This window comes from Ruditapes philippinarum, unplaced genomic scaffold (assembly GCF_026571515.1).
Source record: "Ruditapes philippinarum isolate M1 unplaced genomic scaffold, ASM2657151v2 ctg1864_1_1_1_1, whole genome shotgun sequence".
NCBI lineage: Eukaryota > Metazoa > Mollusca > Bivalvia > Venerida > Veneridae > Ruditapes > Ruditapes philippinarum.
Genome location: NW_026866069.1, coordinates 15,454 through 33,278, shown reverse-complemented (window position 1 = coordinate 33,278; position 17,825 = coordinate 15,454). Strand labels below are relative to the sequence as shown.

Below are 17,825 nucleotides of genomic sequence, written 5' to 3'. Positions count from 1 at the left end.
TACACTAATCGCACAATCATTCAAAACTAATTTAAACTAGTCCAAAATATCACAATTTAACCTGTGTTATTAATGAAAAATGGAATTTATCTTACGTGAAGTAAAAGTGTATGTGTGTGTGTGTGTGTGTGTGTGTGGGGGGGGGGGGGGGGGTTATGTTAACAGAGTTTTGTTATAGGCCACACAACAACTTTTTTTAAAGCATCCGTTATCATTTGTGTAGATGGCACGGTGTTTCAATTGTCCTTCAATTAGTTCGTTATGCATACCTTGCATACTTTGTGACGACATGTTCTTTATTAATGCAATAAAAGTACAAAAATGACCTGTCATATTGTCATGGTAGCTTTAATAGAATTTCTTTTTTGAAAACAACAATATTATATGAAAATTGCAGTATCCCCTTTTGAATGAGTCTGTTCATGGGATAATGGAAAGTACGACATCCCTCATGCGCCCGTCCCCTACTCCCTATAACCGACTTAAGTGGCATCCAAGTTTCAACACTAACGTGCTTGAATAATGTTCCCAAGGACCGATCGAGAAAAACATGTAGCACTGAAGTGAAAAGTGTACTAGATATATGCATGTATAAAAAAGTGTCTCTCTGAAGCATTAAAACAGCAAAATTGCATGAAAATTGCAGACTCAGTTTGTACATGAGGGATAATGAAAAAGTGCAACATCCCTCACGCCCCCTAGCGCCGGCTCGAGCGGTACTCTCTATTTTCAACGCTTAAAAGTGCTGGAATCCATGATCCCAAAGGACCAGAAAAATACCGGTATAACAACACTGTTACACATGTATAAACTATACAAAGAAACACAGGTATTCTCTAGAGATATCTTATTTAAACACATTTGGAATAGGACATCATATTTGTTCTAGAAATAAGGTAAAACATCATTTTCATGTGATAGCCTTGCTGTTAATGATTATTTACATCTTGGTGTTTCCACAAGTTTGTTATCATTCATTCGAGAGAAATAAATCAGTTGATTAGGACGTAGGCGACAGAAAATGTCACAATGCACTTTTAATTTTGCAATGTCTGCTTTTAGAACGAGATATTTTGTTGTTCACAATTATGATATTGATTTTGGTTTAGACGCATTTTTTAAAGATAATTTTTTGTTTCAGAACTTGTATAGATATATTTTTTATGAAACAAACATCAATTATATTCTTCGTATCAGAAAAATGATCATAGTGTATTTTTGGTTCTGCAGTTTAACGATTTGTCTTCATAACAACAGAATATAATTGGATTTGTTTCAGCATATTCAGTTAATTTTTTTCTGTATCCAATACAAATGTATATAGCAAGCGAAGGTTAAAGTCTGATTTCATAAATGGTTTAATTACACAGACACTTTCTTCTAAAACTGTCTAGATACGATAATATATACTTGTATAATGACAACAGCGTGATTGTACATGTTGTTTTATTCAGGTAGTTAAAATTATAGCTTTACAAACTGTTGCAGTTTTAATTTTCACCGATGCTTTATCTAAGATACCAAGCTTGGTAAAGAAATTTTAAGAGAATACAATCAAACTCGATATCCTGCGATGTTAGAAGCAAAGTGGGCGGAATTTGATATTGAACAAATAATCATCGACTGTTAATTTCAATGAAACTTCCTCGTCTGCAATGATATTTCCAAGAAAAATACAGACTTAATTGACAGCTCCAGGTCATGCATACAAAATGTCATAAAACATTAAAGAAAAAAAAACTAAATTTAACTTATAATACATATAAACATCTGTCATTTCTATTTGTCTTTTCATTTTCGATTAAAGTTCCGTCTTCAAAAAACGTGTGTTTAAAGAAATGCCCATAGGCTGAGCGTTTCCTGATTACTTTCAGCGTAAGGACACACATTTCAAAACTGTAGATGTGACACACATATACGTTTTAAATCAAGATAACTGAGACAACAGATATCAAGACATTTCTTACATTTATTCTAATGTGACTTCCTTTATTACATATCATTGATTAGAAAATGACATTGATTGCGATAAATGAACTGCATATTCTGACAAATAATACAATCTATAACGGAAGTCGAGCTTTATTATTTTTCAAAATCCTCCAAAACTTTTCGCTAGCAAAATACTTTTATAAGTATAACATTCCTGTTTTTCTCTTTCAACTTCGTAGATATTTTGATGAAAATACTGCGGCGACCATTTGGATATAAATATTTGCTGATGTGCGTAAATACATCTGTACAGTATTTTTTAACAAATTGTAAATTTGAGCTGACAGTTGTTGTTGTTATTGTTGTTATGTATCATTTCAATATCTGAATGAAATATGAGTGCACATTAAGGCTATTCTTTCTGTTTTAATCTAAAGTTATCAATCAACATTACGAAAGAGTTCTAAAGCCAAGAAGCTACAGCTTAAAACATTACTATATGTATAGCTTTCTGTGTCAGCTAAACCTCACCAAATGTCCTATTCATTACTTAATAATGGACATTGAAAGCATCACGAACGCTTCATATCTAAAAGTTATTATAACTAATGCATACAAGAATGAATGGCAAACGTCATCATTCTGTGGACTTAATAAACTAAGAAAATACACAAGACGATGACTTGTGGGTTAAAAAGTGCAACAATAGGTTGTCGTGGATCAGGGTTACATAGCTTAACTACATGTTCAGGTACTAGTATTACCATGCCGTTTTTTAATCTAAAAACATAATTCTTTCAGAAAATGGAAAACGTTTCATCAATATTATAATATACCTTTAAACTTTGTTGTTAAGCGGGAAAAATTAGGTATCTTTTTGATAACCTTTACTTAATTGTTTCCCCCTACTCTATAGCTGCACATTTTAGTTATGAGATAGGTCCTTAATGTAGAAATGACTTGAAGAGAACACCTTCGTAAAGGAAATATTGACACTGAAATTGTCACCATTGAGGTTTGCTCACTGTACGGTTGCTTGCAAAATCTGAAAAACAAGTCGTCCGGTTGCTTGCGAGGTCTATTAAACAAGTCGTCTGATGATCACGATTTAAAAAAATATTATGATTATTATTATTATTATTATTATTATTAGTATTATTATTATTATTATGAAATAAATAGTGCGCCCCATTAAAGGAACACCACTGAGGTTAAAAAGCCTAAAAACATAACATTTGAATTTCTTATATGAATGAGCTGGGGCACTTTATACAGAAATGTATACAAAGATAGTTAAGAAATATACTTTGATATAAATTAAAAATCGTATTTTTATGCTTTTCATAGCTCGATTTGAATTAAAAGCGTTTAAACGCTTTTCATTTTTGGGTCATATTTTACAATTTGAATAATTATTCTGGAAAAAAGATGTGCGCGAATGATCTGAAACTTTGCACAAAGATTAGTGGTCTGAAACATACATCAAATGGTACATTAATCTGGAAAAAATAATTTCAGTCCATCATGTCAAGAAACCTCAGTGGAGTCCCTTTAAAGGTATTGAAGATCCTTTGTAATAGATATAATTTTGGTAAGCGTGTGTCATACTGTAAAAAATGTACATGTTCAAATCATAGCAACAGGTTTTCTCATTTAGTAATCGGACAAGATTCTCTGAACTATACCAGTGTAAATCAGTTTTGGCAACATAAATTTAATAATTTTATACATGCATGTAAATTTAATAAGCATGGATTGTAGGGTCTACTGGCAGGACTATATCAAGAAAGGGCTTGATTTTCTTGAGTTGACGTTAACTATTCCAAGTATTAATTTAAAATTCAAATACTCTTACCATGTTAATCTAAAATGCTTTATTTAATACAATTTTAATCAGTTCTGCTACATGTATATTCTTATGTGATAACTCGTTGTTTTCGTTTATTTAGGCCTTCTGTGGTATAATTGAGAAAGTTCCTCATATTTCAATGTTGGCGTGTATATTAATGAAGTATGTGTGCAGTCTGAATTTATATGTAATATTTATATGTAAGTCGTTTAGAGGTGCATTATTTCTTCGTATATATGCCAGCCACTGTTACGCTGTGTACATAGATGAGGCATAAATCAGTCAATCAATCATTTTTTAACAAATTAACTTACTGACATTGTGACAACATTTAATTTTAGAAGTCAATGAGTCACACTTTCATATTCATTTGATAAATGTCTGTTGTATTTACCTAGTACGTCTTGGAATAAACGTTCAGTGACGTATTATATTTGTCACATATAAAAAGAAAAAAGAATACACAGATTAGTTCGGTTACATTTACTACTCCGCTGAAGTTACTATAGTTACCATTCTCAGTCATAATTACTATTAAACTCCCTCATATAATAAAACACACAACAAACTGTTCTTAATGTTCAAACATTTTTTATTGATATATATAATATTTTTGAAGTTTATAATCTAACATTTTCTTTAATGTATATTGTGTTTCCCTTTCTAGCACATGGTTTACTGAATTTTTCACAAAACTTTTAACTCAAAATGTCTGTAGCAGAAAGTTTAATTCTCAAAACCTGAACTCTGAATCTTGAATGCTCAATACTGATTCTAGAATCCCCTTAAAAAATCTTGCTCCAGTATTTATAAGAAATACCTTATCTCTCCATATTTGAAGGCTGACAAAGATAAGCAATTTATATTCTTGGCCACAAGTGTTGACAAAGTTACCATAACATAATCAAACAGACTGATTCCTCACATGTTTATAATGGTAACCGATGATTGAGTTACATGAACCTAAACTTGATAATTGCAGGCCTCTTGTCCCGAATTTATGAAGGAAACCGTTGACAGGTTACAGTACATTTGTACTACAATTTTACAGTTCAAAACAAATTTTATCGTCAGTTCTGACCATTTAACTACTGGACTATGATTTTCATGCACAAACGACGTTTTTCAAAGCATGTTATGTAAACATTCTGAGCAGTCAACAAAAAATAACAAACAAACAAACAAATAAACAAACAAAAACAAATAAGCACTCAAGTTATGCAAAAGAGACATTCCATAAATAAATGTGAACAGTTCTTTAATGCAAATCATTACGTCTATTATATAGCTGTACAATGTTGGTATATTTGCTAATTTCCAATTTCCAAAACATTGACAAGTAAAAACGCAGTTAATATGTAATTTTAGGTGGTAAATTCATAGGCAATAGCTAAAACAAATAAAATATCAAGTTATTATAAATTAGTTGACTCTCAAGCAACCGCACACAGTTTTAATTTATTCTCCCAAGCAACCCGTACGATGAGTTAGCGAGCAACCATACAGTTACGAAACAACACCAATGATGATTTGTCATTTTTTCCTACATCACTGTGTGCACACCAGATATTGTTTAATTTTCTTAAGCTCATAATTATTATGATTATTCTTCAAAGTGTCGAGAGGATTTGCTCATATATTATAAGTAAACATTGAACTCGGTGTTTAAAGTCAACAATTATTGTGACATTTGTTTAGGAATCGGGGAGAGAAATCGTATTTTTTCGGATAATATAGGTTTTACCGTAGGGCTCAGGCCAGAAATGATATCTTTTATGTAACTTCTAGTTATAAAATTATCATTTTTTTATGATTGGTCTTTATTTAGCTTATTTATCAATTTTCAGTTCAAAATATGCGATCCCCCCCCCCCTTTTTCGCTCGCAAGCGGAAAGTTTAAACGGACAAGAAGTGTACGCTATGCTTTTGATACGTAGATATTCAGGTGATTTTACTGTATAAAAAGAGATTATACTTTTAGAAGAAGTGCAACACGGTAGAATGGTGTCTGTTAATTAAATTAAAATAAATAATATGCGCATTTCAAATCTGACAAAAAGTTAGTTTCTTTCCTGCACAAGCAGTTTGTAGGGTTTGGACGAATACACAAGTCCAGGAATGGGGGTTAAATCTAGTTTTTCATCAACAGGTTTAATAATTTTACATTTCTGCATCACAATGGAAAACGACAGAAATAAATTCATCTTGGCGAGAAATTCTCCTACACAGCGACGCCTTCCATGACTAAAGGCGAACATATGGTTGCATTTTTCTTCATCTAGACTTTTCCCGTCAGATAAAAACCGTTCTGGACGAAAACTTTCAGGATCTTTCCAGAATTCTTTTTCGTGATGAACGGAAAAGAGATTGAAAATAACCACAGTGTCCTTATCGACATCATAGCCTTGTAACTTTGCATTTTTCATTGCATAATGAGGGAGTGAAAACGGAATTTGTGTAACAATTCGCATGACTTCTAGAATAACAGCATTTGTGTAGACCAGGTCTGGTTTATCTTTCAGCATTACGCTCCTGGCGGTTCCAACTTTATCATTTATCTCTGTATACACCCGTTCTTGAACTTGGGGAAACTTCGCCATGTAGAGAAACATCCACGACAATGTCTTATTTGTTGTATCAACGCTGAAATACAGACAAAAATGGCAATGATAAGGATAATGACTTTATTTTAACTTATCTCCTAGATGTTTAAATCGAGAATATTAACGAAACTAAAGGAATGTATTGAACATTGCCATGTGATTGTTGGAACTTAAATACGATTGTTTCCCCAGCTAATTTAGAGAATGATGTAAACTTTCACACCGTTCCAGACTGTACAATGCATTAACTTTTAAATTACACGTAGGCCTATTCCTTATCCAAATTATAGACATGTACTATTTGAATAAAACATTTCAGAGGTCACAGTATAAGCGAGGGACAATTGTAAAAAAATATGTTCATGAAGAAAATTGATTAGAAAGTAACATAAGCATATTACACACCCAGCTCCTTGTAAATCAGCAAGTGTAAGATTCAGTCTAGCTCTTGTTAACACATATCTATCTTTATTTTCTTCATCATCAGCGTCACTAGCAATAATTGCATCCGCTACATCTCTAATGTTTCCTGGAGCAAACGTCTCGTAGTGTTCCTGTACTTGTTCTGTCATAATTTCATCCGTTCGTGCAAAACTTTTTCGCAGCTCGTCAACCTTCCATGGTATAACATACCGAAGCCATGGCAACACGTCCAGAGGACTTCCACTTCCAGTAAGGTCATTAAACTCTTCCAACGCTTTTATTAAAGCTTTTACGTGTCTATCAACATCAACAGTTTTATTACGTCCATAAAGAAACTGATATATTATTCTTGTAACTAACGTTTGAACGTCCAGTTCTATTTGACCGGAATGTCTATTGTACTTTTTTACCAAAATATCTGCAAAATCCTTAGCCTCGCTCGTAACTAATTCTTCTATTATCTCCGATCGCTTTGACGTAAATAAACGTAAAGCCTTAGATGCCAACTTTCTTTGTTTTAGATACACTGGAGAAAAATTACCGAAAGCAAACGTATCTTCTTTGATGCGTTCTTTTAAGATGTCCGTGGAAACAAAATTTGGCCTGCCACTAAAGGCGTCGTCCGGATGTTCGGCAGCTGATTTTACTGCATTATAACCATTAACTACAACAGTATTCCAACTTCCGAGTCTAATAGAAAACACATCGCCATAGATCTTCCACCACTTCATAAACGTTTTCGGTGGATTATTTCCAAACAACGGTAGGTGACCAACAATTGGAAATCCAAATGGCCCGTTTGGATACCTCTTTCCTCTATTTTGAAGAAGCCGTTGTAAGAATAATACTGTGATAAAAACAGTAAAAACAGTCGCCAGAACAATCGTAAACTCTGACATTGTAATTCAGAACTTTTCAGTGACACAAATTGTATGTGAAAGAATAAAAACTAAATGTTTTATCGCATGATGTTCTAAATATTAAGTGTAAGAAAAATAGAGCATATGATGATACCAGATAACACGACCTGTATATATATCAATGAGGGATATGTCAGTACATAAATAAACAAGTGAAATGACATCTTCAGACTTTATCAAGTCACGATTATGTTAAGATACCCGAATAATAACGTGACAACAGTATTTTGTATTTCAGACATCATTTAGCTCATATATATTGTGATAAAAAATTCAACCAGATATATACACATTGCAGTATTTAACTACAAATGATATTCAAATTCCAAAGAAAATGATATTTTATAGAAGTTTTCAATCGCGCACATTTCAATCAGTGAAACGGGTTTGTGCAGATCAAAATGATTTATATCTAGCTACAGTATGGTCTTCCCTGTGGTCGAAAAAGGTTTAGAAAATAAAAATAGAACAAAATTAACTTGGGTTCTTCAAACAGAAAGATATGTAAAAGATAATTAAGCAATACTGAAACTCGTATATTTGGGCCGTTCGTACCCCAATTTGAGTTAAGAACGTTTAAACGGTTTCCAGTTTCGGTCATATTCATAATTAAAATAATTAAACTAGAATAAAAGGAGTGAGCGAATGATCTGAACTTTTTCGTGCAACATTGACCCGGACTTAATCAAATTGAACATAAATCATAACAATTATTTCCAGTCCCATCAAGAAGTAATACCTTAATCGAGTCCTTTTATATGTTAGAAATGTATCATGAAAATGTCTAATGAATTAAAGATTTCAAGGAAAAAAACAAAAGCCACTGAATGTTTTAACAAAGATTAAAAACTTATGAAAATACTGAAACTTATTGGATTTTTTTTCTAACTATCAGAATGGTATTTTATTGAGAAACAGTTACATATAATTGTATATAACCCGTATACACAACTGCTGTTATTTCATGGAGTAATGGTCATTTTCATATAACATAAAGGCATTTGGCTGTATCTTAAATTTGTTATATTCTTTTGACATGTTCCATGGCCATATGCAAAAAAAAAAACAAAAAAAAACTTCGCCAAACGAATTTGGTTAGTTAAGCTTACAACCGGTTTGCGCCATACAACTTGTCAAATATTTATAACCTATATTGTTAAAGTGAAACACTTAAATGTTATGAAAGCTAACTAAATTGACGGAATTTCTTCTAGCAATGCCATTCCTTTCTTGATGCTCATCCGGAACACCTTACCGATGACATATTTTTATCTTGGAGATAGTACTACTGCGTAAACAAAATCTGAGGATGTAAAATGAGTATCAATTGTATGCATACGTCATCTGCCAAAAAAAAAGTCAATTTCAGAAATATCATTATTGAAAAATATGTCTGTCACATTATTCAATTTTGAAATACACACTGCTATATATTTATAATCTAATCGGAAATAGTGTCAACAGGTTGTTTAGTGTTTTTTTAAGTTATAATAATTTATGTATAAATAATGTTGATCGGGATATCTTCGTATGGAATATACTATGATATTCATCAAATAGGTTCATACTTTTGTTTTTCTTAAATTTTGTAGCGCAGATTAGACGAAATACCGTATCTATACTGTTCGAGGCCATTATCCAACGTTTGACGGAAAGGGCCGAAAAGATACAATTGGATTGAGATTTTTTTTCCAAAAAACATTTATAAAACATCAATAGCGATACACTTCAACAATAGATATAGTGAAATGTAAAGTACTACGTGCTTTCTGATTTAAACTTAGGTGAAACTCGGCAGATCAATACGCAGTCGTTAGTAGCACTTTGTTGCGGCTTGGGCGAAAAAACAATCCCAGGAATGGAAGTTAAATCTAATTGTTCATCTATCGGATTAATAATATTGCATTTCTTATTACATTAAAAAAAGCCGAAAATAATGTCATCTTGGCAAATACTTCACCGATACAACGGCGTCTACTGTGATTAAACGCTAAAACGTGGTTGCACTTTTCGTAATCTAGGCTTTTTCCATATAGAAACCGTTCATGACGAAATTTTTCGGGAACTTCCCAGAGCGCTTCTTCTTGCTAAAGATTACATATAACAACAGTGTCCTTATCAACATCGAATCCTTGTAGCTTTGCATTTTACATTGCATAATGGGGAACTGAAAATGGAAGCTGAGTTGACATTGACTTCTAAATTTACAGCATTTGTATAGACCAGATCTGGTTTAAGCAAAAGGTTTCTTTCGGTTTCAACTTCCTTTATCCATTATTTCTATAAACTTTCATGAAACTCTGCCATGTGGAGGAACAGCCACGATAAGGTTTAGTTTGTCGTATCAACTCTCTGAATAGGAAAATAATCAGTAATAAATTAAATTCAAGGTACGTATTTTTATCAGTTTATTTTGAAAATACTCGTATATAGCTACAACGTTTTTGCTTTTAAAGTGTATATTGTAGAAATAGAAAAACAACAACATTTTGTTAAGGAAATTAAATGAAAGAAAACTAGGGATATAAAATGGTATATAGTTATGATAAGAGCCACGACAGACAAATTTTTAATGTAAACAGTATTTAAATGTGCCAGCTCTATATCATAAACATAAATTCCACCAATCATGCAATCTCTAGGTACAGAAACTATTGGGTCTCGTATTATCAAGATGCAAGACAATTGACATACGCTCACTGTCAGATCATTACAATTGGTTAATTTACATTCACACAAGTTTAAAGGAATTATTTTCCTGAATAAAACTATGCTTTTGGAATGTCCTTCTTACTTGATGTCTTAAGAATTCTGAAAATACCAGTTATTTCATGTGATTTCTTTGCTGTCAAGGGTTATTAAAAACCTGATGACTTCACATGGAATACGAAATCTTCAGTTCTTAAAAATATTTATGAGAGAGACATGAATCAGATGAATTGGTTTATGAGGAAGTAGGCGAACATGTCACTAAGGAATTTTATATGTTGTGAGGTCTGCTTTTAGAAAATATTTCATTGCTAATAATTATACTATTGATTTTAGTGTAGATGTAATTTTACGAAAAAAAATGTATAGAACTGTTTTTAAGAGACCAGTATTTTTAATACTCGTCATATAATGTTTTATTCTGATATTTTATGATAATATACGTACTAAGTGATTTAAAAAAAAATTCTCCGGACTTTCACATGTTGTATTTTGTTTCCATTTTATTTTAAAATCTACTCAGAAATCTTATTCCTTAAGCCATTTTCTCTACAGATTTTAGCAAACAAACACTTATCTTGACATCTAAAATGTTTAAGATGTATTTAATTTCAAGGATTTTCAACGTCACTTCGGTAAAGATCTTTATAGTATGTGATATATGACAAAATGAGCGTCATTTAGTATGACATTTTGAAATTAATGTATTATCAAGAAATTAAAAGAATGAAGATTTTCTTAAATTTATTACGGAAGTTTTTTTTTCTTGAAATGAAATCGACATTGATTGAGATATATAAACACTGATCCTGAAAAATAATATCTGATTTCTAGCTGTTACCGATGTTCCTTCTTTACGTAAAGAGATTTATTATTTTAGTTATCATAGACAATTACGCATACGCAAAATACTTCAAGATTTTACCATTTCTGATTTTTCACACAGTTAAACTTAAAAATCTTTTATGAAAGTACTAGATAATGATGTACTATTGAGATTAGTTTAATATCCGCTGAGATGTGGAAATATTGAAGGCTACCAGTACTTTTAAACATGTCTTTTCAGTTGTTATGACAGTTTGATGTAATGTATAATTTCATTTGCTTAATGAAATCTGAGTGCGCATTAAGGGTATTTTCTCTATTTTAATTTCAACCAATATCATGAAAAATGTATTTAACTCTAGGTACGGCTTGAGAACCATTTTATACTCTTGTGCGTCAACAAGCTTAACACGAATCATAACTAAAAAAAGGACGTTGACACAATCATGGACGTTATAATATTAATAGTCATTAAAAGTCTGCAAACTGGCAATGCATCACAATAATGTAGAAGCTTATGATAGACTAAATAAACTCAAGAAAACATATGAGACGATGACTTTAGGGTTAAAAAGTACAACTGTTTTATTCTAAGATGACATGTCTAGGTTATATTCTTTTACTTCATATTCAGGTTTTGCTATGCGATATTTTGTTGTTAATGCTTCCAAGGTATCACATTTTTCCAAATTTGTACTTACTTTAGAGCAAAGCGGGAAACCATCAGCATATATGTTAACATGACAACATAAAGATACTCCAAGCTGTCCTGTTAATTTTTGTACTCTTATTGTCCTGACAGATATTGGAATGTTCTTTGTTATAAAGCGACCATTCATTTAAGTTTTGATCAGGGGTCTTTCTTTCTTTACAAGTTAGTTATAGAAGTAACAATGTAATTTAGACGCATTCAAAAGTCATATTGTTATTGCAACTGCTTCATTTTCAATTGATATTATTAGTTATAACTATTATGTACTATAGGGTGTAATTAAAATGGAAAATTGGTCCTATAACGTAATACGATAAAATATAGCCTTAAAGTCACTGAGTGTTTTTGTTATGGTTATTGGATTTTCTAATTGTATGTATTCATTTCTTTGTTTGATGTATTTACCTTTTGTTACCATAGCAACTGTTTTTGAATTTCGCTTGGCCGGGATTCATTTAATTTGTTTACACTGTCTCATAAAACATGTACATTGTATATGTTAGGGCTAAAAGTGAGGTTTGGTCACTGTTACATGTACCTCCAGTAGAGCTATCTGCTGACCATATATAAGCGGTGCCCTTTTGTGTTTCTTAAACTATGTGTCTTATTTATTGCTTTTGTTCCTTGTCTTCATCGAAAAGTATCCGATTTTTAAAACTTTTTGCTCCCCGGTCAAATTAACCTACAACCTTTTCCCTGTTTGATCTTTTCCATTACCCCATTTTTATGTCTGTTTTGCTTTTCTAAGATTTTGTTTTATTGAATAATAACTCTAAATTTCCTTCCACTCTGCCCTTGCGACCTGTACTGTTTTCTTTCGAGCCCTTGCCGATGTCCTCTGTAGTAAACGTTTTATAGTTTACGAGTTCTTGTTTTCTCACATTATCGTTTTTCATGCGTTGTTTTTCCGAACTACAAATCAAATAATATTTGATTGAAGTTTTTGGAATGCACAATATAAATTTGTGCTTACTCTGCTGGTAAATATTTCTCACCCATCCTATAAAGAACTCACCATTATTTATCTTAACTTAAGAAAGTCATTATGCATACTGGATATGAATCATGATACACACATAAAACACTGTTGTTTTTATACCGAACATATATCATGATAAAAAATTATTTCAGGATTTAAACTTAGATATTGAAATATATATTATATTTGTTTGGCTGAACCAAACACTTTACTGCACTACACCTTAAAGGAGATCATATCTTGCCTATTTGAGTAATATTTCTGACAAAAATTTAATGTCAGTACGGTATTAAAATGTTATTTTCATCGAACAATATTTTATTTATTATGCGTCATATCTATAAATACCCTTTGAATATTGCTTTGCATGCCTAAAGATTGTACTATGTTTTCACTTTAATAATAAAAAGTTTATTAGACTATTATTTTGCTTGTAAATCATCTATCGATGAACTTCCTTTAAAATTTCTGTCGACTTCTCAAATTTTCTGTTACAATTAATGTAAAAGGTAACGCTAATTTCTTAAATTGTTAAATGTAAAACATTCTAAAAAATGAGGGCTACAAATCTCAGTTTTGCAAAGGGAATAGTTCAAACACACAGTTTGTGAACAACGAATTTAAACCGTACTTATGACATCTGTTGTAATATAAACATTATTTCGGTAATATTACGACTGTAAAGTACGTATGACAAAATGAATTCACACTTACATACAAATAAAGTTACAATCTAATCAGAATAATTCCAAGTGAAACATTCTGTTTTTCGGGGTTTTTAAAACATGATAATTAGTAAATGTATGTAATATCGTATCTAAAAGTTTTTTATTTATATCGCCTTAAACAAAATAATGACATAAACTAAGTCAACAAATCCAATCACTAAATTCCCTTTTTCACTCGTTTTATTTTGTGTTGTAGGTTAGACAGAACTGCTGTATTCGTTCTGTGTGTTTATACTTGTAATAGTGTGTTCGAAATTCTTATCAGCTGTTTGACAGAATTGCCAAGAAGTTGCGACTGAGTGATACCGTGTCGGTAAAAATCATTATCCCAAAACATTAACAAAACATTAAAAGGGATTCTCTTTGTTATTGATGCACTAAAATGTAAAAGTATATGAACTTTCAACTGAGTCGAAACACGGTAGACCTTAGATACTAAACATCAATACCTTTCCTGAACAAGCACGTTGTAAGGCCTGGGAGAATAAACAAGTCCAGGTACGGGAGTCAAATCAAGATTTTCACCGGCAGGTTTTATAATTTTGCATTTTTGTATCGCAGTAGTAAAAGACAAAAATAATGTCATTTTGGCGAACTCTTCCCCGATACAACGGCGTCTACCAAGACCAAACGCAAATACGTGGTTACACTTTTCTTGATCTAGATTTTTTCCATCAGATAAAAAACGTTCTGGACGGAAATTTTTCGGATCTCCCCAGAACTTTTCCTCGTGATGAACGGAGTAAATATTGAAAATTACCACGGTGTCCTTATCAACATCGAAGCCCTGTAGCTTTGCATTTTTCATTGAAAAATGGGGAAGCATAAACGGTACTGGAGTCACTATTCGCATTACTTCTAGAATAACAGCATTTGTGTAGACCAGATCTGGTTTATCCTTCAACAAAACGTTTCTCTCTGTACCTACTATATTCCTTATCTCCATAAACACTCGTTCTTGAATTTCAGGAAACTCTGCCATGAAGAGGAACAGCCAAGATAAGGTTTTGTTTGTTGTATCAACTCTATAATTAAAAAAAGAAGCATGTGAGAGGTCTTTTGCAGCTGTGGAGGATTTGTTTAATTTAAAAAATATTTGGAAATAAATTTTTGCGATAATAAGGCGCGGGACATGAATTGTAATTATAATATCTACAAATTTATTATTTTAAACAAAAAAAGAATGATATATCAACATTTCAATGTTATTTGTGTTTTAGACAAATTTTATTTTCTTTTGCCGTTAAGAAATGGAAATTTTTATTTTTGAGTGCATCCCAGGGATATTTAGTTCGTACAGAATCAATTTATGCTTATGTTCTTTGTTTTGATCATAAAATTAAAATAATGAATTATATCGAAAGGTAATTATCTAAAATAAACCTTTCCTCCTTGTAAATTACAATCATACATCAAATTTTCGGATTTATTGCTTTTGTAAGTATAAAAGAAAAATGTCATTGGCGAATTTCCATACACAGCTTACAAACAATGTACGTTTTTGTACTACTTTTTTATCTGTTTTTCAGAAATAAATAAAATTTCGGATTCTCAGAAACTTTTCTCGTATGCAATAAATAGTGAAAATTACACCCATTATCAACAGATGTAGCTTTTATGAAAAAGGCGTAGTAAGGTGTCTGGTCACACCTGTAATCTAGATAAATTTAGTGTACACCTGCATTTCCTCTGCAACAGAAATATCGTCGACATTGTCCGGTTCAATGATCTTTATCAGATTTATGGCCCTTTTATGAATTTTCTTTTAACAATTGTGACTACTTCTCTTATACCACTCATGCAATTTCATTAACAGGGTTGATCGGTACCTGAAGAACTTGGGCATATTACAAGGATTTCCGCTTGAATGATTTTAGGCTGTGTTATGGCCCTTCAATAAAAAAGGTGTTTTGGCGTGTCAGTAATTTTAGTGTTCCAGCTACACAGAAGCTTATACATGCTACAAAGTAGCTACAACTTTTAGGGATCCTTTTGTTGTCTTCTGTGGTTCTGTTTGACCGTCTTTCTGTCCATCACAAAACTTGACCGGACTACTTCTAAATAGAAACTACCGGTGCAATTCTAACCAAAATTTACAAAATGACCAGTACCTTGTCTAGTTGTGCTAGTTTCTACATTTTGCTGTTCAATAATTTTTGCAAGGGTTATGGCCCTCTAATAATATAATAATAATATTAATATAATTCTTAAGCTTTGTCTGCATTACTTCTTTTATACCACTAAATCGATACTCCAAGTACTTGTGCATTCTTAACAAGTCTTCCAGTTGAAGAATGATTTTGGCAGAGTTATGTTCCTTGAATAAAAAACACGTTTGGGCCTGTTAGTGAATATTGGATATCCTGCTACTTAGTAACTATGATATGCTGCTGGCCATCATGGGCGACACATGTGATCGCTGACCGCCTGGTCCTGAATTATTATTCAAATTGTGAAAAACGACTCGAAATTGAAAAGCGGTGTTAACCAGCTGCGTTATAGAGACATGTTTAATATCTAAATGACTTTAACAAGAGAATAACCAATTAGAGTTAGCTCAGTCTTAAACTTTAACGTTTAACTACCGGATCTAAAACACCCAAGCATAGCCGGAGGGAATAACTCGTACCGAACGTTGCGGCAGCTCATTTTAAACAGATAGACTGTATTAAAAATGATTTTATATTAAGAGGTCATACACTCGGAATATGCGGAAAAATAGGAGAAACATTTTCGAAACGACTGTTACATGATCGGAAATATGCGCCTCAATCTTCCAAACTCTTATGAATAATAGATGGACATTAAGTCGGTCAATGGTTTGATATAAAGAAAATGGTATAATGAAGATAAAAACATAACAAACCCGGCTTCTTGTAAATCACCGAGCGTTAGATTCAGGCGTTGTCTTGTTAAGACATTTTTGTCTCTACTTTCGTCAGCATCGACGTCAGTAGCAATAATTGCATCTGCTACATCTCTGACGTTTCCAACAGTAAATGTCTCATTATGCTCGCGTATTTGTTTTTTCGCGATATCGTATGATCGAACAAGACATTTTACAAATTTGTCAATTTTCCTCGGCATTACAAATCGCAACCACGGTAAAGCATTTAACAGACTACCACTTCCAACGAGTTCATTAACCTCTTCAAGTGATTTTATTATAGTTTTAATGTCAACAGTTTTACTACGTCCGTAAAGAAACTGATATACTATCCTAGTAGCAAATGTTTGGACATCCAGTTCTATCGGACCAAACTTTCTGTTGTATTTTTTTACTATAATATCTGCAAAAGCGTTAGCTTCATTTGTTACCAAATCTTCAATTATTTCCGGTCGTTTATACGTAAATGAACGTAACGCTTTAGAAGTTAATTGTTTTTGCTTCAAATAAACTGGCGAAAAATTACTAAAAGCAAAAGTAACTTCCTTGACGCTTTTTCTGTAAATATCCATAGAAAAAAAGTTTGGTCTTCCACTGAAAACATCGTCAGGATGCTCGGCAGCTGCCTTCACTGCATCATAACCATTGACAACAACAGTATTCCAGCTACCAAGTCTGATAGAAAACACATCACCATAGGAATTCCACCATTTCATGAATGTTTTCGGTGGATAATTTCCAAATAATGGTAGATGACCAATAATTGGAAATCCAAACGGCCCATCAGGATACGTCTTATTTCTATTCTGAAAAATCCGTTTAATCATCAAACATGTTAGAAACACAAAAGAAATGATCTCTAAAATGACAGTTAACTCCGACATTTTAAAAGGAAAATTGACAACTTTATCCACTGTTTTTTATCCCACTAAATAACAAAATATCTAATCATAAAAGCAAATTACGCGACCTGTAGATATTTATGAGTAACACATTATGCACATATACATAGCGCTATATTTATCTAGTTGAAGATCCTCATTGCATACTGAATCGCACTTTATATTCATAACTTAAACTTTATGATCCGAAACAAATTGCATTACTTTTTGTCATCCTATGATATTTCAAAACTTGCAAAAACCCTAATCACATTTGAATAATAACCAGTGAAACTAAAATATAAATGTTACATATCTTCTAAAAAGATTGCCCCACTCCTTAAAAATTGAACTTTACCGAAACATTTCCGCGGGTC

At 32.1% G+C, this 17,825-nt stretch overlaps 2 protein-coding genes across 2 annotated transcripts; both read right to left on the bottom strand.

The window, feature by feature from the left end:
• Window positions 1-5,828: 5,828 nt before the first annotated feature.
• Window positions 5,829-7,817, bottom strand: LOC132731163 (cytochrome P450 1A1-like). The gene is made up of 2 exons (XM_060717290.1): window positions 6,790-7,817; window positions 5,829-6,424 (listed from the first exon to the last, which is right to left on the bottom strand). The coding sequence occupies exons 1-2, from the start codon at window positions 7,704-7,706 to the stop codon at window positions 5,842-5,844; spliced, it is 1,500 nt and encodes a 499-aa protein (XP_060573273.1). The 5' UTR covers window positions 7,707-7,817; the 3' UTR covers window positions 5,829-5,841.
• A 5,853-nt stretch (window positions 7,818-13,670) lies between these two features.
• LOC132731161 (cytochrome P450 1A1-like) lies at window positions 13,671-17,597 on the bottom strand. Its single transcript, XM_060717288.1, has 2 exons — window positions 16,547-17,597; window positions 13,671-14,705 (listed from the first exon to the last, which is right to left on the bottom strand). The coding sequence occupies exons 1-2, from the start codon at window positions 17,449-17,451 to the stop codon at window positions 14,123-14,125; spliced, it is 1,488 nt and encodes a 495-aa protein (XP_060573271.1). The 5' UTR covers window positions 17,452-17,597; the 3' UTR covers window positions 13,671-14,122.
• Between the last annotated feature and the right edge of the window lie 228 nt (window positions 17,598-17,825).